This window comes from Ursus arctos, unplaced genomic scaffold, assembly GCF_023065955.2.
Source record: "Ursus arctos isolate Adak ecotype North America unplaced genomic scaffold, UrsArc2.0 scaffold_11, whole genome shotgun sequence".
Classification (NCBI taxonomy): domain Eukaryota; kingdom Metazoa; phylum Chordata; class Mammalia; order Carnivora; family Ursidae; genus Ursus; species Ursus arctos.
Window position 1 is genome coordinate 57,846,313 of NW_026622775.1, and position 23,167 is coordinate 57,869,479.

General features: G+C 37.9%; 1 protein-coding gene across 1 annotated transcript in view; it reads left to right on the plus strand.

Moving 5' to 3' along the window:
* The first annotated feature begins 864 nt into the window (after window positions 1–864).
* GALNTL6 (polypeptide N-acetylgalactosaminyltransferase like 6) overlaps window positions 865–23,167 on the plus strand; it is a 1,130,868-nt gene continuing 1,108,565 nt past the window's right edge. The window contains exons 1-2 of the mRNA XM_026518852.4: window positions 865–1,154; window positions 1,544–1,853. Of these exons, the coding sequence (XP_026374637.1) occupies window positions 1,716–1,853 (138 nt within the window). The 5' untranslated portion in view covers window positions 865–1,154; window positions 1,544–1,715. The remainder of the gene's footprint in view (window positions 1,155–1,543; window positions 1,854–23,167) is intronic.

The window sequence follows — 23,167 nt, forward strand, 5'->3', positions numbered from 1 at the left end:
CGCTCCAGAAGCTGCTGCGTGAGAACCCCGAGCCTCAGCCCTGCCTCGCTTCGGGATCCTCCTCCTCCCCCCCCCCCCCACCACGTACCTGGCCTGAGCGGCGGGACACGTGCCCGGGAAGCCCCCGTCGGCGGGACCAGCCCAGCCTCGGTTCGCCTCCGTCTCCGTCTGCGGGCGCCGCCGCCGCCGCCGCCGCCACCGCCGCCGCCGCCGCCACCGCCACCTCCGCGTCCCGGCTCGCTGCGCTCCCGCCGGCACCATGGAAGAATCGGGGTAAACCCGCGAGCGCCGGCGACTTTTTCTCCGGAGTCTCTGGCCTGGCGCCTTTTGGGTGAGATGAGTGGGGGAGCTGGTATCTCTGCCGGTCTGAGGTTGCCCCGAAAAGCCCCGGCCGAGAAAGAGAGGCTTCGCGGAGGTTGGCAGCTGCAAGTCCCCATCCTGCAGCGCCTTCGCCCTCCTCTTCTTCCTCGCATCAGGGTTTGTTTATATAGGGTCTGGAAGCTGGGCGGAATTGCCCACCCCCTCCAGGCGGCCCGCCCTCCCCTCCCGGGCTCGGGCTCCCGCACGTGGTCGGCACCAGCAGCGTCTCGGCGGAAGGCAGGCGGCAGCGAGCGAGGAGCGGGCGGCCGGGAGCTAGCGCGGCGCAGCTTCGCCTGCTGCTCGCCCTCCCCGGCGCCCTCGCCCACTGCCCAGCCCAGCGCAGACTCGGCTTCGCCTCCCTCCATCCCCTTCGCGGGAGGGGAGCTGGAACACACCGCCCGTTAGGCGCTCGTGATGTTTCTCTGCGTTCGCTCAGTTGCGGGAGAAGAATGGTAACATGAACAGCGGAGCGCGAGAGCGTCACGGGGGAAGGGGAAGAGATTGATGAGCAGAGCGCTTACTTCGCGGAAGATCACGTTCTGAGGGCTGCGCGAGGCGAAACGGCGCGGCGCCTCCACTTCCTGGCTGGACTCCGCTGACATCTGTAGCCTCCCTTCCAGCAGGTTCCCCGCTCGCGAGCCGCTGCCTGCGGAGGAGAGTTGAGACAGCGCGTGAGCCTCCAGGAGTTTGTGGACCTCCATCCAAACAGGAGTTGTGCTTCGGTGCCTGTGTCCCTGGATCCGTGTGGAGCCCGCCAGCACGCTGGCTTCAGAGGGAGTTGAACTTGAGTTCAGGTGGGTTATCCCAGGGGAAGCACAGGAGGAGACGTTCAGGGGAGAGGAGGAAGGTGATGTTCCAATGTCAAAAGCGGACGCTTTTCTTCCTGACACTTGCTTGGGCTGAGCCGCTTCCTCCCACGCAGTTCCCCCTACTGACCCGCTCCTGCCCAGCCCAGCCCTCCCCCAGTAAGGGGGGAAAACCCCACAACTCCTGTGTTCTTATGTATCTAGCATGCTATAGACTTTCATAACTTATGATTATGTGTCAAATGATCATATTTACTCCATTGCTTAATAAGAAAGGCTTAATGATTTCCTCAGTCAAGTCATTTACTTCTAAGCCAATAGATAATGCCTTCGTCATAGTTTTCTGGGGGGAAAGTAACTGTGCGTTTGTTCTGCAGATGCCCAACTCCCTCTGAATCGTGCAGATTGGTGCTGAGCACGCAACAAAAGTTTTTAGCTTCTCCTCAGTTTCTGGTGCTTCGCAGGGGAGAGGAAAGGACTTTGGCATTAAACACAAGAAGCAGTCAGGGAGCCATCTCCTTTAACTTTTCTTCTCTGTTATCATTTGCAATGAAGAGGAAACAGAAGAGATTTCTGCAGATGACTTTGTTATTCATGGTGGCTTTAATTTTCCTGCCCAATATTGGTCTCTGGTCTCTGTACAAGGAGAAGCACTTGGTGAAATCTACAGAACCCGGGGAGCAGCAGGTAAGTGCATCCGGAGAAAGCTCACAGGAGGATTGGTAAGGCATGCAACTCGCGGGGACACAAGGAAGCCAGTGTGGGGTAGCCTTGGTTTTCTCCCAAGTTATTTGCAGGGCACATATTACAAGACTCGAGACTTTGGGGTTTAAGAGAGTCCTTGTTTTAAGATCGCAACCACTGACATGGGTGAAATATAAAATAAACTAGAAAAGAAGGATAAGAAAGGTCAAGAGGAAGAGGAGACAGTCTCTCTCAGTTGGTCTTTAGGTTGATTTTGACTTAAGGTGTATGAAAGGTAACTGCTAATTTGTGGGATGTGGAAGTGGGTTTGGTACAAGTTCAATCTCGGGGATTTGTTTTTGCTTTTCACCCCGCTTGGGTATCTACATTAGAGTGAACTGGGCCAATTAAATCATTAAACTTGTGAAGTAGTTCTCAAAAAACAAGCTACAGCTTTCTGTATTTTTGGTTGTAATTTTTGCTTAGCAACAGCTTTTTACTCTGTGGAAACTTCAAGTCTCTGTTTTTTCTCTTCTGTTGCTAAGGTGGTGTGGTGGGGTGGGGTCTACAGGCAGAGTTCTCAAGGATGTCTGTTCAGTTTCACAATCTGGTGGCAATAGTTTGTTGCTAAAAGCTTTCCTTCATATCTGAAACACTGTGCAGTGTGGTATGTCTTGTTTTCACGTATATGCAATCTGTTAGTATGTGCCTCACTCATGACTTAACAGAGATCGAAATAACTATCTTGCTTAGTGAGTAATGCTGCAAAAAATCCTTCACGAGGTGTTGATGGGGAGTAATATTGTTGAATTTCTTGTTTATTAATAAGACAGCTTCTGTAATTAAACTTTTAACAATAGAATGCAGCTTTCTTTGTGATACTGATGTAACACTTTTTTTTTTTAACTAGTCCTGTGAATCACCTCAGAGTATTAATATTCTTAATTTCAAGGGTCATCACCCATGAACGCTGTGTACCTTCCACATATATTATGTGTTTAATAAAAGTCCATTTGTGGACAACAGGAATATATATTAATGGTAATTAAATATTTGTCCTTATACTTACCAAAGTTTAATCTTCTCTTTACACAGTGAGTACTTAGTTGTGAAATACATGGACGTAATCTGCTTTTTCATTTTGGGAAGTAATGGTTACCAGTCTGTACACTTTAAAGATAACTAGTTGCTTATGGATTTTTGGTGGATTGGAATTTTGAGGAAAAATGTTGACATGTTTTTATTTAGTTGTTGATCTCTGTCATCGTTTCTAATAGGGATATAACTTTGATTTGAAGTATATTCTTCTGTTGCGTCAGTCCAGTGAAAAAAGGGAAGATGGGCACTTTGAATGTTAAACTTTTTTTTCAGATTTAGATCACTTATTTCCCCAATCTTGATATGAAACAAGATTTTGTTAACATTGGTAGTTAATACACTATTATGTAAAATTTCTATTTCAAAATAGTTAAACTAACAAAAGCAAAATGATTTTTCCTTGAGTTTTGCTAATTCAATTAACCATAACCATCTGAAGCATTTGTCGTATAGCTAACATAAAACACTAATTAATCTTATTAATGAGATCTTTACAACTTTCACGCTGGCTCTTATTGATTTTGCCTCTTAATGGGAAATTTGTTTGTACAATGGCATTAAAAAATGAAATATGGCAAATGAGCTCTCTGACTTATTGTAATCTCCAAAAGAGTTTCCTTGTTTCTGGTTCTTTTGTAGTACCTATGATACTTAATATTAGGTAATAAATTAATGATTATGAAAGACATGGCACGGCAAGAGAAGGAGGTATTTCTCAAAGTTTCATACAGCCTTGAGTAAGTAACTGATGGAGATCTTGTGACATTCCAGCTTAATAATCCTATGTAACAGTTTTGAAACCAAGAGTAAAGACGGGCAGTAATGCGCCATAAAATGAATGTCAGTCACATACTTTAGTAGTTTTTAATGGAAGTAATCGTTTTAAAACTAATGCTTTCTTACAGAAAAAAATAAAATTAAAAAGGTAGGAATTGTCACTTACTAAAAGATAGAATTCTTTGTAAAACAGGAAAAGATAAGCTTTTATTGGTTTTATTCCACTGTTAAATATAATTGAAAAGATAATTAGGGTAGTTGACATTATACAAATATTGGATAAGTAAGAGTTAAGTCATATATGTGTATTCATATATGTGTGTTTATATATGTATATGGATATATACACACTTGACAAAATAAAAGGTGACTTTCAGTGATGAATTAAACATGCTTAATATTGTGATATAATAGTTTGCTAATGTATCTATAAATCATTGTAAGTCAGCTAAACACACAGTTTTCCAATTGAAGCATGTAATTTGACTATTGGGTAATGTGTTATTTAAATTTAGCAATTTGTTCTAAAAAGACCATCTCATGGTTAATTGCTAAAATGTTCTTCAAAAGCCATCTTTTACTATATTTATCACTAAGTTGTAAAATCGTGAGGGTAAGGATAATGTGCTGATTGAGGCATTGACAGCAGCAAGTACTGAAGCTATTCAAAAGAAGTCACGTGCCTATATGAGCGGTCTATTTTTACAGCAGTTGTGTGTAAAACAGCAGCTCTGGTTCTCAGTGTGATGTGGCGATGGTCACAGGACTTGAAAACCTTTACCATTTTAAATAGTTTAATTATTACAATGGGCTGTAGAGAAATACTTTAATCTATGGAGATTCAAAATCATAGAATGGCTAACACTCTTTAAATTCTCCTAATTTGTATCTTATCAGAGCACATCACTAATAGTTTATTATTCAGTATAGACAGTATGTATTACATAATCTGAAACAAATTTAGGGTAAACAGAAAACACTGAGGGAAACTATATGTTAATTTTCATGCTGTTTGATATTTTGCACATTTTTTTCTCATTTTTATACGATTACAAGTTAATTGTATTTATTGTCATTTCACATTAAGAATAATATTTATGACAATTCCCATAATATTTGAGTATTTACCCATTTATGATGCAGAAAAGAAAAAAAGTGAAATAAAACTTCCCAAATTATTCATCTGAAAGTTTTTTTTTCTTTTCTCTCACACAACTGAAGAGGATTGAAAAAATTTAATAATGCAATAATTAAAGTGTGTATTTTATTGTTTGGGCTCTGCAAAGCTAGAATCCAGTTACTAAAATAATTTTTAACCTTTGAGATTTTTAATGTTTCAGAAAAATTTGAAGATATTTTATAGTTTTGGTTTATATGTTATTAAGTTATCAATCATAATTTTCATGTTATTTTCAGTTGAATTAATTTTTGGTGTTATTGGGATGATATAATTATTCTCTTTATTCTGTTAAAAATGTATACATATATTACAAAGTAATCTATTGGTAATGAATATGGTATTTAGCTGAGAATGATTACTGTATGATTATTGTGTGATAATAATTCCAATTTTTCTCTTAAAATTTAAATTGCTGTTCTTCTCTGCTTTCAGCTGCATTTAAATTAAAGTTATATATTTAGATCTTAATTAAGCAATGCATTAGGATGATAATTAGAACAAAATAATATTTTAGAGCAAAACTACTTCATTCAGCATTATTATACCTTTCTTCCTAATTATTCATAGAAGAATAGGTAAATAAAATCTACCCCGACACTTTGTTTTCTTAAATACGTTAAAAAGATTAATAAAAAAAAAAGGAGCTGTAGTTTTGGCAACTAAGTTGCATATAATATGACTTGCAGATATAATACAAGAATATTCAGAATATGAAGATCTTGCAATATTTTTGGGAATCATTTTTGAAATGCGAGTACTAGAATCAAAATTCCAGAGTTTTAAATCAGGCATTTTCACAAGTATTCAGAATGATTTTAGAAACTTATGTTTGGCCTGGATTTTTTGCCACATTAAGAAAACCCCAAAACTAGATACTCATGTCACTTTTAAATTGTGGAACCTTCTTATTTCTTTGTACTTAGGAATTTTTATGGATGAAAGAGGGCTAATTATGCTTGTCACATAAGGTACATAAAGTCCTGAGATCACATCTTGGGTATGGAAAGTATTGTGTTAATATTTTGTTTTTAGTCAGATCCCTGTGTAGGCTGTACATGGCAGAAGTGGGACTTCACCTTCATTTAAAAAAACAAAAACAGAAACAAAAAACTCTCCTGAAAGCTATCTTAGCATCTTTGACCAACTCTTCTAATGTTAATCAGTATCACACTTTGGGGGGATTTTTTCTTTTGGCTAAGAACATCCCCCCCCCCCCCGGCATTTTAAACCTGTTTTATGATGTGAAGATGTCAGATAATTGGTACTGAGTATATGCAGACGGTCTTATGCTTTCCTTTGTCATGCTGATCACTAAAGCCTAGAGTGTGTCTGTGTTTCTTTTCCAGCAAACACCTTACGTATTGGAAGAGCTAAGGACAGGAGAAAAAAAAATAAGGTTTTCTCTCTTCCTGCACTCAGGATTATCAATATACTAGATGTGAAATGATGCATTCGCTTGAGCCATACTGTTCTTAATTAGCTAAAATGTATGCTTTAAATTAGGATTTTAGAGGACCTTTTCTTGAATTTATGGAAAATCCATTCTGACTCGCTACAGGTTCGCACCACACAGACCACTGTAACAAGTGTCTTAATTATTTGCTGTGACCTCGTAGATCGCAACATGATTAGTTCATCACCTTGCCTCCTGGGAGACTGTGTGAAACACAGTCTTCTGTTCACAATCTGGTAAAAAATTAGATAGGTTTTTCTCCCGTTCATTGCTCCATTGGATAAGCTGTGCTGAATCAATTGGCCTCCTGTAAGTTGTTGTTGTTGTTGTTGTTGTTGTTGTTGTTGTTGTTTTCCTATAAAGGAAACCAAGTCAAGACTGGAATTCGTAGGGAAAAGGGTAAGGAAGTTTGGGTGCTTTAAGTGGTATAGAGAAGAGAATTGACGTGGGTTTTTTTTTTTTTTTTTTTTTTAAGTTTTGTCAGGAGTAGCCATGATAGCCTTTAAGGAAGTTTGCAACTGTGTCTCCCCTTGTAACACTTTTGTACAGATGAAAGTCAGCTTGGGTACATCAAGAATAACCTTAAAGGAGGGGATACAAATTAAATGAGGAAATGATGTTAGACAGTGTAAGTGGGGTATAGCATCCGACGTGGTTGTGCTTCGTCTCAGCAGTCACTCATTTCTCATTTGCTTGGCTTGCTTATGATGAAGGGGTGAGCACTGGGTGCTTCCGATTCTTAAAACCATCTGACGTGACCACAGTGTTCTTCTCTTTCCTTCATATTTACATGTGTTGACAAAGTACCATTATAGAATCAAATGTTCAGATGTGCCAAGGAATAGGAGGGTCTCAGGATGATAGTAAAGGTAAAGACACACTCATAAACTAGATACTCGCTCTCCACGTGACCTCCATCTGTCACACCATAAAGCTAACGATTCCTAAATTCTCTCAAAGTGTAGTTGTAATTCTTGAATGGACAACAAAAAATAAATAAAAACCATTTGTGCCACTGACAATATATATTTAGACAAGGCAGGAATGTATACACACACACATATATACTGGGTTTATGTAAAGGTTAAAGAAGAGACAGGACATCCACAAACATTCCAGAACACGATGACCACCACTGTTCCTCACTGATATGCTGCTGTCTGTTACTACCAAACTCCAAGTAGGTGGCCAGAAAGAGGGAGAAAAAATAAAGGTATATTTAGGGTTAAGGGCAAATCACATGAATGTTTTCTGCAACTTTTATACTTCTGGCGTAATGGGGAAAAGCGTGGACTGGATTAGCGGTACTCTCTCTTCACGTATTCATTTAGCAACACACATGCATATATCCACATGCATGTTCTCACTTATAAAGAAAAAATAAATCCACCCAACTGTTTCATTTTGTACATTTTTTTTTTACTTTTATAACTTTATGCTTTTTCCATTGCTTTGAATCCACAAGAGGCTGTTAGTCAACTGAGTTTGAAGCATCATTTAAATGTTACCAGTATAACTCTAGGAACGTATGTAGAGAGATAAAGAAAATGCATCTGTCTCTAGAAGTACTTACATCTATTTAGTAAGCGTGAGACTCATAGCAAGGATTTAGCCTGTTAGACTTGCACAGATTATAAATAGGGTGATTCGTTTGTTATCTGGTAATAGAATCAGTGCAGCTGTGGGTGCCATTGCTGTGGTGGTAGCTATGCGCTCTCTGTTGCAAGGAGTGGTAGTGTCTCAATGAGGGCTGAGAAAGCTAATTTTAAATTTATTGCTCAATTACTCATGGAATGTTATTTTCAGTACTTGAAGTCTAGAAAGCCAGAGACAGGGAATTTTATTATAAATCATTGTGAACTATTTTATCATAATAAAAATGACCACATTGTCAGGGCTGCCACCCAAGTTTGAGTGACTGGGGCTTTCCTTTTTCCTTATTTTTGGCATGTCTCCTCAGCAAAAGAATCCAGTTGTGCTTAATTTCAGAAGAAATATCAGAATTTCCATTCTGTCTTGTTCTCTTTTAGCATGTGATGATGTAGGCTCTGGAACCGAATTATCAGGATTCAAATTCTGGATCCAGCTCTGAACATTTTGTGACATTTAGCAAGTCATTGATCTTCCCCAAATTAGTTTTCTCTTAAGTCAAATGGGGATGCTAATACTTCTCTTGTAGTGTTACAGTGAGGACTGAATGCTTAATATCTTGAACAGCATATAATAAGGGTTAATGAATATAGATTGTTATTATGGTATAAGCATTTATAAGTAATCATTGCCTTTAGCAAGGAAATTAGTGTTTGTTTAATAAATATTTACAGATGGTTTCTCTTGCTAAGGCTGTGTCAAGAGAGCCCAGCAGAACAGTGAATATGGTAGAGGACTGTCATTGACGTGTTAAATCTGGAAGAGAGGGACTGTTCAATAAATAAATAAATAGAATCTAGAAAATGAAAGGGGTTTTTCTTTGTAATTTTTTGGTCCAATGCTTATGGACAGGTTGTTAATTTTATTTTTCATATAATCATTTATTGCAAAAAATGACTGAAATTTTTTTGTTATATTGCATTCAAAGTTATTTAAAAATTGAAGCTTTTAATAGAAGAGATTTTTTTTTTTTTAAAAGTAATACTACCACTTTCATTTCCCATAACAAATAAAACCCATGCCTCACATATAGGCATTTTTTTCCCTCTACATTAATTACAAACAAGAATCCGAGAATGACTTTTGTTGTGTAAATCTTGGTCATGAGAGAGATTGGATTATTCTGAAGAAAAAAAGTTAAAAAGCAGAATAGAAGCTGTTAAAATCATGAAGCTGCTTTCCAGAGTTACTATTCCCTTCGGTGGAGTTCGGGGATACAGAAAAAGCATATTGCATATGCCTGTTCTGAATTTTCTAAATAGTGATTTGGTGAGGTAAAATTGATATTCATGAAACAAAAAAACAAGCACTGAATGGTAGGATTTTCTGTGTGTTTCATGGACCTTTAGCAAAGGGAGAGAACGGTAAGGTTTCTGGATCCATTAGACGGGGCTTCATGCTTTTAGGGGGACAATGTCGAGTGGCATTTTCCTATCAGAATTAGACAGGATTGGGGTTAGGCTGAGGGAAGGGTGGACACTTCAGGTTCCGACTTTGGGCTCACCACTTACCAAAATATATCCTCTTGGGCAAGTCACTTAACATCCTTGAACCTCAGGTCTTCCTATGTTAACACAGATACTATCTCATAAAAGGGTAGCAGAGAGAACTAATTGGATTAATATATGTACTTTGCCCTGATGCATAGTAAATACTCAATTAAGGGAGGTTAAACAAACACATGGCTACTTGTTCTCAGTTTTTAGAGTAGTCATTGAAGGTAGTGAATAAGCTTAATACTGGACAAACCCAGGAAAGATACAATAAAATATATAAAAATCACTATTAATTTGTTTATTATTGATAATAGAGGTGTTTATTGGCTATGTGTACCATACAACGCTGTGCTACACCCTGCGGCAAATAAGTGATTAAGAGAGAAATCTGTTTTCAATTAGCTTGCAATCTGCTCATTAAGAAAAGCCATGCACACATCCCTAATATAGGGATGGATTAATTGTTTCATAAGAAATACGTGTTCTAATTATTTACAGGTTAGAAGAAGTAGAGAAAACATCAGCTATTGTGTGATATTTATGTGACCCTACGTGTTTTCTGCGCACTTACAGATTGAATCCTCCAACAGTTTGTTGAGATAGGTTCTTCCGAATAACTCAGTTCACGGTTAAGTAAGGCACAGAGACGAAATTTGAGTCTGTGCACTGTGAATTCATAAAAAGAAAAAATGATGAACAGTGTTAACAGCTGCATTGTTTAAGGCAAGTGAGAACTTTGAAAAAGTTCTTTGAAAAGTGACTGGGTTTGGTAATTAGTCTCTGATACTCTCTTGATTGAAGTACACACAGTTGTAGAGGTATAAACAAAATTGTAAATGGTCAAATGGTAAGACTAAACATACAACTAAGATATCTTATAAGACAGATAACAAATATTGGTGGGGCCGGCATTGAGATAAACAGCTGAATGTGGGGTCCTGGTTGGTAGGAGACAAGAGAACCAGAAGAAGCCTGATGCGTGAAGGCCAGTCCCCAAGGAAGATGAAGGTAGATGAAAAAAAAACAAAAGGAGAGAAGCAGAAAAGGTTGTTATGATCCGAAAGGTAAATACAGAGCCTGTGCTTGTTACAGTTTGGTAGAGAGGTCTGAGATTTTTCCTATGCGATTATCTTACTAATTTGGAGAGGTAATTGAACATTCGTGAAATGTTCTGCAAAGTGTGAAACAATGTAATGTAGACGGATGTCTATAATATCTAGATAGATAGGTAATTAGATGTTTATCATAGTATGTATAATCCTATAATAAAGATTGAAGACTATAACACTGAATGGGGATGGCAAGAAGCCGTGCCGCCACCTGGTCAATAAGACAGCAGTGTACCTGTCAAAATAAATGCTGACAATGAACAGATATGCAGAGCAAAGGAAAAAAGCAGTTGGTTATGTATAGATAGTAGAACGAGGGGAGTGAGGGGATATTAATTACAGGGATAAGGAGATAGTAGGATTAAGTTGCCAAGAATCCCAAGACAATATGTGAATAATAAAAGTAATAAAATCATTATGATAAAAACAATAAGCAAAAGTAATAATAAAAGGCAGTATATTAATAATGAAAATGAAAGTACCATTTATTTATAGTTTCTTACCATGTGCCAAACACCGTGTTAAGCTGTTCTTAAATAGTCACAGCAGATCCATGGTATACGGAAGATGACTGTCCTGCATTGCAAACGTGAAGAGACTTTTTATTCAAAATTTGTTAGGATCTTACAGTGATTATTCTACCAACACTGAAGTATTGGACTATCTATAATTTACCATATAATGTAACCACATTGGATATCCTGGACCATGGAGTTACGTATTAACTCAGCTATGAAATGAAGTATGCACAGTGGTTAAGGGCTTGGATACTGGAGCCATGCTGCCTGGTTTCAGTTCCAGCTGTATTATTTGCTTCCTGTGTCACGTCGGACAAGCTGCTTATCTGTTCTGTGTCTTAGATTTGCCATTTCTATGATGGGTATAAAAAACAGTGCCTACTTGGTTGAATCAATGTGTGGGTTAAATAGGTTAATGTTCATAAAATGTTTGGAAAACTGGATTGCCCATAGCAAGCAATTTTAAAGTGTTAGGTATTATAACATCTGTGAGATTCTAGAGAATGGGATTAGATAAAAAAGGTGAAGTATGCTCATATACCATTTCTTTCATAGACCCATCATGAGGGTTTATAAAAAAAGTTGCATTCTTCTTTTTAAAGATTTATTTATTTGAGAGAGAGAGCACAGGCACCCGCTTGAGTGAAGTGGCTGGGGGTAGAGGGAGAGAATCTTCAGTCAGACTCCCTGCTGAGTGCGGAACCAATGTGGGGCTGGATCTCAGGACCCTGAGTTGGGCACTCAACGGACTGAGCGACCCAAGTGCCCCCAAAATTTGCATTCTTATAAGGCTTTAAAAAAATGTTCCAAGAAGCATCTTTAACTGCTTTTTCTTTATTTTTTAAATTAATTGATTAATTTTATTTTTAGTAGCCTATATGGAAATAATGTAGCACTTATTAGTTCAAAAGGTTTTGTAACTTGAACCCAGGACTCACAGAGCCCTACATGTCAGCGCAAACTGGATTTCAACAGAAAGTTTAGTTCTTCCCAGCATATGTAGTCAGCACCAGTGCTGTTATGATGACCTTTCCCCTCATACTTTTTGTGCTTTTCTCTCCACATGGTGTAGATTTCTCGATGTGTATTTTGCCCTCAAGGGATAAAAACTGTCTTATGAATTATGTCATTGAGTCTGAACTTCTAAAAAAGATTATCTAAAAATGTCTTCAGGGTTGAATTTTTTATTTCATTATTTTATATAACTTGAATTTTAAGGCTATTGTTCTGGTTGCTTCGAATGATGCTGTTTGAGCCTGGAGTAGAGAGCTTGACAAAGGAAGTGCCCTCTCATTCCTAGTGCTTGGAAGAAAAGAACTGGCCGGAAAGATAGAGGAATGGAAAGCTGTAGAAAACTAGGTGGTGAGGGGAGATGAAAATGCTTTCATTCCCTAGCTAAATTAATCTTACCATTTTTTTTAGGTAGCCTAACAGAAGGGTGTCAGATTAACAACGACTATGTAGCAGGTCTTTCCCCCTCTTAACTTCTACGGAAACTTCCATTTTTTTCTTTCACAAACTGAAGAAAATTATATTTTCTGCACGATCCTCAGCCTTCCGAGGCAAAGATCTTGAGTTCTAATATATGAAACATGGAGAGAAAGATAGCATCAGAGAGGCCGAGGGGATACTATTCAAGAAAGGGTAGAAATACAAACTACTTTATCACTTTGCCCCCCCCTTCCTTCCTTTTTTACAGCTCAGAGCCCACTCTCCTTCCCTTTTTCCTTTAAAATTTTCCTTAAAGAAACATTTCAATTGGGAATTGATTTGATCAATTACTAGTCCTATGAATGGAGGAAAGACTTCAAAACTCTAAAAACTTGAGTCTTTTGCATTATATTTAAAAAAAAGGTTCTCTTGAACCTAGCTGGATTTTCAATTATTGAAATGTGTATGATGTGAGAAATATTTTTTTTTAGCTTGAGGTTTTACTGTTGATCTATGTTGCTATTGTTTTGTTTGTGATACTGGAAGCTGACACCTTATTTCAGAGTGTGCCATCAGAGGGCAAATATTACTTAGCTGTGGCACCTCAAGGGAAACGATCTTGCGTAAGTTAAAAATAAAAACGGGCACAATGAAGCCAAAACTATTAGCAAAGAATCTCTCTCTGCTTTCCCACTCAGCACGTTCTCCCATTTGCTAAAGCTGCTTTCTCCAGCCTTCTCTTGTCTCCTCAAATCTCCCTTGCTACCCCCTCTCTGATCATGCTCAGTGGCTAGCCTGGCCTCATTCTTCACTGACAGCATAGTATTTTCATGTTGGGAGAGCCAAGACTTCATACCAGAAAATCAGAAAATGTACCCACATTTATTCCTCAGTTCTCTGTTTACCTCCTGTGACTGTGAAAAAATGTCCTTGGCTTTAGGACACATGGGGACCAGACTGTAGACCACAATGTTTTATTCAGAATTTCACATTGATCTGTTGTGTGTGTGTGTGGGTTGTTTTTTTTTTTCATTTCACTTATTTTTGGTCTCTTCGTCTGTGATCCATCCTTCACATCAATATTTAAACTTGCTCAGATTTCTCCCACTATTGGAGGAGTGAGGGGAGCAAGAGCAAAGTGAAAACCGAGTTACTCCGTGTCACATACCCTTTAGTACTGTCCTGTCCCTCTCCTCTTAACAACCAAACCTGATACATCTACTTCCTGATATTCTGTGCCTCAGGCTGATTCCCGCTCCTCTAATCTGTATTAGCTCCTTTCAGCAGTGTCCCTGGAAAGCTCTTGGTAGTTAATTCCAAAAGCACTTCTCATTAGTCATACTACTTGATAGACTGTAACTAAACTCTCTTACCTGAAACAGTCTTCTTTATCTGAGGAGAAGAGGTGGCAGAGTGGGAGACTTCAAGAGGGAAGAGGCTGGAAAGGCAGCTTTGGGAAACAAGCAAGAAGACCGAATAGAGAAAGGGAAATGTACATTGATTCTTTACTTGAGGCTTTGCTGTGTGAACTCCTATTTTAATTCTTCTGTGGCCACGGCCCATCCCAACCATCATGCATGCATAAACGCATTTACCAGTGTCTCTATAGAAACCTACCTTTGTCCTTTTACTTAAAATGCTATTTTCTTTGGGGTATCTGCAATTACATCTTGTCTGCATTCTTGGAGGGGGGCAGGGGGAAGGGGCAATTCACCCAGCCCCTCATAGTTTCAGCTATCAAATTTAAGTTGATGACTCCCAAATCATTATGTCTAATCCAAATTTCCCTCTGAACACGTGATCCACATACCAATCTAAAATCTAAAACATATTTTAAACTTTAAATGTCTGCAAGGAAATCCGTTTTTCTCCTCCATTCCCTGCAGCGTCTCTCCCTTTGTGTCTCTTCCCAAAATGAAGTACACCATCATCTTTCCGGGTGTTCATTATGTTTAGTACCTTCATAATGTTTAGTCTCAAATTCGGTTGATGGATAAGCATTAGCAGTTCTTCCTAAAACATCTCTTTTGCACTCATCCACATCTCTTGATGCCCCTTGCCACTGCTTTGTTGGGACCAGCGTAAACACTTCACTTAATTTCTGTAAAAGACCGTCAACTTGATACTCTTCCCTCCAGCCTTGTCCTCCAGTCCACACTCACGGCGGAAAGTTGTTTATCCAAACTGTGGAACTGAACAGGACACGGCCATTTATCAGTCTATTCACTAGCCTCCCACATCTTTGGATTAAAGTTCAAATGCTTTAATATGGCTTTACTGTATTAAACGTTCCTTGATGAACCCAACTGCTCACTGCTTTACTGCCAAGACTCCCCAGGCTCCAACCACTTTGAATTTCTTTTAGATTCCTTAGAATACCATGTTCTTTCTCTTCCAGGAATTTGCATATATTTTATCTTCAATCTTACCTAAACAATTTCTACTTTTCTTCAAGCTATTTCTGGGAAACTTTCTCTGATCTTTCATGCTTGGGTTTGGTGCCTTCCCTGTTCTCTAAGAAAAACTTTCTTTTTCTGTCTTAATAATGGAACTTATCAGTCTGTGGATTAACTACCTGGTTAGGTAGATGATTCTCCATTAGTAAATTCCTAAACTTATTAAACTAGACTGATGCATCTCCTCCCTCCCAAAAAGTTTGTCTATGTACTAATCCCTTGAACTTGTGAATGTTACCTTATTTGGGAAAAGAATCTTGTAGATGTAATAAATTTTTTTTAAAGGTTTTATTTATTAGAGAAAGAGTGAGAGAGAGGGAGCACGAGAGGGAGAAGGATCAGAGAGAGAAGCAGACTCTGGCCAAGCAGGGAGCCCAATGTGGGGCTCGATCCCGGGACTCCAGGATCATGACCTGAGCCGAAGGCAGATGCCCAACCGACTGAGCCCCCCAGGTGTCCCACAGATGTAATTAATTTAAGGATCTTGAGCTGCAGAGATCATTCTGGATTATCCTACTGAGCCCTAAATCCAGCGACAAGCATCCTTATAAAAGACAGAAAGCACAGGGGGGATTCTATGGGCAGAAAGGAAGAAGACACAGAGAGAAGAGGGAGACGCAATGTGAAGATGGAGGCAGAGGTTGGAGCGATGCAGAATAAGCCAAGCGGCTGGGAGAGATGAAGGAGGATAGAGCCCCCAGAGGTCCCTGCCAACATCTGGATTTGGAATTTCCAGCCTCCAGAACTGTGGAAGAATAATTTTTTGTTATTTTAAGCCACCTAATTTGTGGTAATTTGTTACAGCAGCCCCAGGAAACTAATACAGTTAGAAATTGTCCTTTTCCCCCGTTTTAATGCCAGTGTGTAGCATTGCCTGTCCACAAATTAGGCATTCAGTAAATATTTCTTGAAAGAATGAGGAATGATAGGTATGAGTTGTTTTTCTATATATTGAATGTACACAAGCTGAACTATATTTCTACAAAAATAAGAGTATGCACAACCCATTGTGTATGCTTAAATGCCACATAGGTATTATCAAACAGCTGTGAATATAAATAAGTTAAACTGTTGTCATCCTCGTGAATTAAGCTTCCATTTGGATGTGTTTGTTCTGTCAGTCTCTCTCTCTCCCTCTGACTAAATATGCTGTTACGTCAAGACTTGACTGATCCTGATACTGAAAATCACGCTGAGATTTCCTCAAACTTGTAGACATCTGAGGTGCTGGAGAAGCTATGGCTCCAGTAACTTTAGTGAAAAGAAGAGTCACCTTCAAACAAGCCAGTGAGATAAAGAACAGCATAGAATCATTGAGTGTGTTCTTTCTCTAATTACAGCAACATCTGCAGTAGAACTTACACGTATAAAATCTTTAGGCACAAGATGTATCTACATTAAAATAATGACTGTGACAATTTAGGAAAAACTTTATTTAAAAATTTTACTGATTTATAAAAATTTTGTAGTTGAGTTAATTATTACAACCTACAAGGGAACACCAAGCAGCCCACTTCACTTAAAAAAGTCATTTTGGAAGTACAGATTGACATATTTCAAGGGGCTTATTTTACTTTGAATGCTTCAGACCTTAAGACTTCTATTAGCTTGATTGCCTAGCACAGGTCCTCATTTTAACAGCCCCCCTCTTCTTTTGAAAAAGTCTACCTTGATTTACCTGTGTGCATTTTAATTAGCAGTTGTCTAGTGGGGATGTGGAAGCAGGGAGACCAAGGGAGAAAATTCAAGGGTAACACTTATGAAAGAGATTAGGAAAAAATTCTAAGAGCTAGAAAAGATGTGACAGGGTTTATTTGGTAGAGGCATATTTAATGCAGTGTCTTGGGGGAAATCTCTTACTGTTCTGATAATTACATAGCATTGTGTTTGATGAGATGGTCCCACGAAGCTCTTCATGATGCTAAATTACTTCAAGCACATTAATTATATTTCCTCTTCTTTGTACGAGTATGATGGTCAACTTTGGATTTTTGAACTTCTCATTCTGACATTTCTATCTACTGGTCACCTAACTTTGACCTTCCTTCATTTCAGTTGCTTTTATGTTCATCTCAATAGTGTATTAAAATGATTTTCAATATAAGAAGGGTTACCAAGATATATTCAGCTTTAAAAAGATGTGCAGAGGGGGCACCTGGGTGGCTCAGTGGGTTGAGCATCTGACTCTTGATCTCCACTCAGGTCTTCATTTCAGGGTCGTGAGTTCAGGCCCTGCATTGGTCTCTGCATTGGGCATGGAGCCTACCTAAAGAAAAAAAAAAAAAAAAGATGTGCAGAAATATTAGAGGGAGTTTTTAGAATCACATCGTTTTCCTTAATGTTATCAGTTCAATGGGATCTAGTAGTCAAAATGCCATTTAAAATGTTCTTATAGTTGGGCAAAAATAATACATGCTATTACACATTGACTTGCATCATAATATTTAGATGCTAAGATGTAACTTTCTAGGCACCATCACCTAACCAAAACATGCCCGTGGATGTTTTGTTAACAGGAGAAAATGTGTGCATCCGATTTTAAGCAACTGGTTTGACTTGAACACTAAAGTCTTTTTCCTATTTGCAACACTTGATATGATTTTACATTGTTTCTGTGAGTATCTGCAATTATATATTTCTACTTATTTGAGACACATTCTGTCTTTGTTAGTGATCTTGTGGTAATATATTGACTTTGAATGATTCATCAGTATTTTTCTTTCTTACTTTTTTTTTTTTTAAGATTTTATTTATTTGACACAGAGAGAGAGCAAAGTAGGCAGAGAGGCAGGCAGAGGGAGGAGGAGAAGCGGGTTCTCCACTGAGCAGAGAACCCATCTCGGGACTCAATCCCAGGACCCTTGGATCATGACCTGGGCTGAAGGTAGACACCCAACTGAGTGAGCCACCCAGGCGCCCCCGTCAGCATCTTCCATGTAGATATATACGAATACTATTTTTTGTGATATTTTTAGGTGGGAAAGGTTTTTATTTTCATTTTACTGATGGAATCTGTGGATTCTGGTGAGAATTTCTTTAAATAATGCATTTTTAAAAATATTTTAATCCAAGTACAGCAATCAAATATTAGCTACAGATATTTGTCCTTTTTAAGTGTAAACTAGTAGTTCATGTATGTTTGTCAGAGTCTTCTTGTTTTTATTATATTTTGCAACCCCATCTTTAAGTTGGGTAGGGTATTCCTTTTAATTTATGCTTATTTCATAAATCAGTTTATTTAATTTCTTTTTATTAATCAATTAATTTAATTTATTTTTGTTTTCTTGTCTGATTTTTACTTACTTACCTTATTACTTATCTATGACAAAGTATTTTCCTTTCTTTCCCTCCTTTCCTGTGTGACATTATGTGTGTGTGTGTGTGTGTATGTTGCCGTTGTCAGTATTGATGGACATATGAGTACCTTGTGAGAAGTACTGAATAGTATTTTCATTTCTCATTTTAGCAAATGTCATTTTGTTACCTGATTTATTAAGTTTGAGTAAATATGAGAATTTGAGTTTGAGCCATGACTCTTAACATCACTTAGGAATAGTGAATAAGAATGCCTTTTTTTTTTTTTTTTAAACCATGGGCCCAGAAGAAAGAGTCATAAAGTTAAAGCATAAGGTAAGTAGGTATCTGCATCATTTGGTAGTGAATATTTGAGGCTGACATATGAGTACTTCTAGACAAACATAAACATGAGACAAGCTTTTTGAGTCCTACCACCATCAAAGCAAAATGTTTCAGGTCACTTTATCCTCATTGCAATACACATCCCCGAAGTTACAGATTTAGGGTTTACTTTTCAACTTTTAAGGTTGCCCTAAATGCTCACTCTAACCAATATAAAATGCTGTAGGGCGGTCGAAAACTGATTTTGATGAAAGCCTTTTCTCTATGGCCTGATTAGGGGTGTATTGAGCGGTATTAACAGTAGGTACGTTTGGGGCGCCTGGGTGACTCAGTCAGCTAAGCATCTGTCTTCAGCTCAGTTCATGATCCCAGGGCCCTGGGTTTGAGCCTGGCATTGGGCTCCTGCTCAGTGGGAGCCTGCTTCTCCCTCTCCCTCTGTTGCTTCCCCTGCTTGTGCTCTCTTGCTTGAACTCACTCTCTCTCAAATAAATATTAACTAAAATCTTAAAAAAAAAAAAAAAGAGTAGGTAAGTATACAAAAACAGTACATGAAATCTAGAGTGTACTGTTTTCCTTTTTGTGTAAATGTGAAGTACAGTATAAATTGTTTATCACAGTGTGTAATGGATGCACAATGAATTGCTATGGAATAGTGACTAATGTTTTTTATGAATTTATGTTCTAATAAAGTATTTTTTTAAAGATTTTATTTATTTATTTGACAGAGAGAAGGGCAGCGAGAGACGGAATACAAGCAGGGGGAGTGGGTGAGGGAGAAGCAGGCTTCCCGCCGAGCAGGGAGCCTGATGTGGGACTCGATCTCAGAACACCGGGATCATGACCTGAGCCGAAGGCAGACGCTTAACGACTGAGCCACCCAGGCGCCCCTATGAATTTATGTTCTATTTATTAAAAATATTTATTGCTAATAATAGATGTTATACAGGAATGAATTCTTAGAGCTTTCAAATATCTTATTTTAATTTTAATTAATTAAATATGTATTACATTTAGCCAGAATTTGATGAAACTGCTAATTTTAAGAACGAAATAGAATTAGAAGAACAATAATTCTGTTCTACTATAAACTACCTCAATACAAGACTAAGATCTTAACTATTCTGAGATTTTATCACTTTATTTTCTAACAGTTGTTTCTTCATATTTTCACTTGCAGTCTTTTTTTTTGCTCTAAGTATATTGTCATAGTTTAAATGTTACATAAAATTTGTTTATATACAGTAGTAAGGAAGAATTTTACTTTCCACACGTCAGCTGTTTTTTAAATGATATTAGGCTTATTTCACAATAAGAATTCTTATTTTAAATCTGGTATAGCTAACATACAGTGTTATATTGGTTTCATGTATACAATATGGTGATTCAGCAATTCTGTACATTACTCAGTGCTCATCAAAATAAGTCTACTCTTAATTCCCTTCCCCTGTTACACCCATTCCCCACCACCTATGCTTTGCTAACCTTATATTTGTTCTTTATAGTTGAGTGTCTTTGATTTCTCTCTCTTTTTTTCCTTTGATCTTTTGTTTCTTAAATTCCACGTATGAGTGAAATCACATGACATTTGTCTTTCTCTGACTGGCTTATTTTGCTTGGCACAATACTCTCTAGCCCTGCCTTCATGTCATTGCAAATGGCAAGATTTCATTCTTTTTTATGGCTGAGTAATAGCATATTGTGTTCTTTATCCATTCATCTATCAATGGATACTTGGGCTTCTTCCATAATTCGAATATTGTAAATAATGCTGCAGTAAACATAGGGGTGCATATATCCTTTGGAATTAGTGTTTTTGTAGTTTTTGGGTAAATACCCAGTAGTGGAATTACTGATCATATGGTATTTGTATTTTATTTTTTTAAGAACTTCCACACTGTTTTACCCAGTGGCCTCACCAGTTTGCATTCCCACCAGCAGTGCGTGAGGGTGCCTTTTCTTCCACATTCTCGCCAACACTTGCTATTTTTTGTTTTTGATTTTAGTCATTCTGACAGGTGTGAAGTGATATCTCCTTGGGGTTTTAATTTTCATTTCCCTGATGATGAGTGACGTTGAGCATCTTTTCTTGTGTCTGTTGGTCATCTCCATGTCTTTTTTGGAAAAATGTCTGTTCATGTCTTCTGCCCATTTTTAATCGGATTATTTGTTTTTGCTTTTCCCTGTGGGGGTTTTTGTTTTTGTTTTTTGTTTGTTTTGGTGTTGAGCTGTATGTTTTTTATATACTTTGGTTACTAGCCCTCTTTCATTTATGTCATTTGAAAATATGTTCTCCCATTCAGTAGGTTGTCTTTCAGTTTTGCTGATTGTTTTCTTTGCTGTACAGAAGCTTTTTATTTTGATGTAGTCCCAATAGTTTATTTTTGCTTTTGTTTCCCTTGCCTCAGGAGATATATCTGGAAAACTTGCTATGGTCAATGTCAGAAAAATAACTGCTTGGGGTCTGTTCTAGGATTTGTATGGTTTCAGGTCTCACATTTCATCCATTTTGAGTGTATTTTTGTGCATGGTGTAAGAAAGTGGTCCAGTTTCATTCTTTTGCATGTAGCTGTCCAATTTTCCCAACACCATTTGTTGAAGAGACTGTCTTTTTTCCATTGCATAGTGTTCCCTGCTTTGTTGAAGATTAACTGACCATATAGTTGTGGGTTCGTTTCTGGGTTTTCTATCCTGTTCTATTGATTTGTACGTCTGTTTTTGTGTCAGTACCATACTATTTTGAACACTACAACTTTGTAATATAACTTGAAGTCTAGAATTGTGATACCTCCAGCTTTGCTTTTCTTTTTCAAGATTTCTTTGGCTACCAGGGTCTTTGGTGGTTCCACACAAATTATAGAATTGTTTGTTCTTGCTCTGGAAAATGTTGTTGGTATTTTGATAGGGATTTCATTAAATCTGCTAAAGATCGCTTTGGGTAGTATGGACATTTTAACAGTATTTGTTCTTCCATTCTGTGAGCTTGGAATGTCTTTCTGTTTGTTTGTGTTGTCTTCAATTTTTTTCATCAATGTTTTATAGTTTTTAGAGGATAGGTCTTTCATCTTGGTTAAGTTTATTCCTAGCTCTTTTATTACTTTTGGTGCAATTGTAAATGGGATTGTTTTCTTAATTTCTTTTTCTGCTGCTTCATTGATAGTGTATAGAAATGCAACAGATGGGGCGCCTGGGTGGTGCAGTCGTTAAGCGTCTGCCTTTGGCTCAGGGTGTGATCCCGGTGTTCTGGGTTCGAGCCCCGCATCAGGCTCCTAGGCTGGTAGCCTGCTTCTTCCTCTCCCACTCCCCCTGCTTGTGTTCCCTCTCTTGCTGGCTGTCTCTCTCTCTGTCAAATAAATAAATAAAATTAAAAAAAAAAAAAAAGAAATGCAACAAATTTCTGTATATTGATTTTTGTGTCCTGCAACCTTACTGAATTCATTTATCACTTCCAGTAATTTTTTGTGCAGTCTTTAGGATTTCCTATATATTTATATATATCATGTCATCTGCAAATTGTGAGAGTTTTACCTTTTCCTTACCAGGTTGGATGCCTTTTATTTCTTTGTTGTCTGATGCTGTGGCTAGGACTTCCTGTATTATGTTGCATAAAAGTGACAAGTGTGGACATCCTTGTCTTTCAACTGCTATTTGTTAATAGTGTTGTCCAAGTTAAAATATGACATCAGATTTCCCTATTGTTGAATTAGGCTTGGCATAGGAATCTATATTAGCACAGACTTTGGCCCACTGATTAAACATTTAGTCCTGTCTATTAAAAGAAAAAATTTGAGGATGCCTGGGCGGCTCAGTCAGTTAAGCATCTGCCTTTGGCTCAGGTCATGATCTCAGGGCTCCATGTCAGGCTCTCTGCTCAATGGGGAGCCTGCTTCTCCCTCTCCCTCTGCCTGCCACTCTTCCTGCTTATGCTGTCTGTCAAATAAATCAATAAAATATTAAAAAAAGAAAAAATTTGAATTATATGAATTATTTTAGGACATACATATATATTTTTTAATTTCTCCCATCAAATAGCTGTGTTACTGACCCATGCTGATTTTGTCTAGAGAAACACAATTTTAGCAAAACTATTTTGATTATTTGAAAATGCTAAGCAAAATATGCAATGTTATCTCCTTTGTATAACATTTTGCATGCCTTTTTTCATTCTCTTGTCATGAGTTGAGAAACTATTTGAAAAAAAAAAAAGATTTCTTTCAGTTACTAAATTAACTTTTTTTTCAGCCAAGTCTTCATATTTCCTGACTATACTTGGCAAGTAGTCTGTAAGCAGATGCTATAGTGGGGAAAAAAAAAAGTAGAACAACAAAAATAAAAAACAATAACAATAGCGACAGCAAAAAACCCACCTCATATTTCAGGACATACTATGATTCTGAGTACAAATATTTTAAACCAAGTATCATTTTTCCACCTACCAAATGTTGTTGATAACTATTTCAAGATAGATAAAATAATCTTGTCTAACTTTCTTTCAAATCAGATGAGGAAGCTA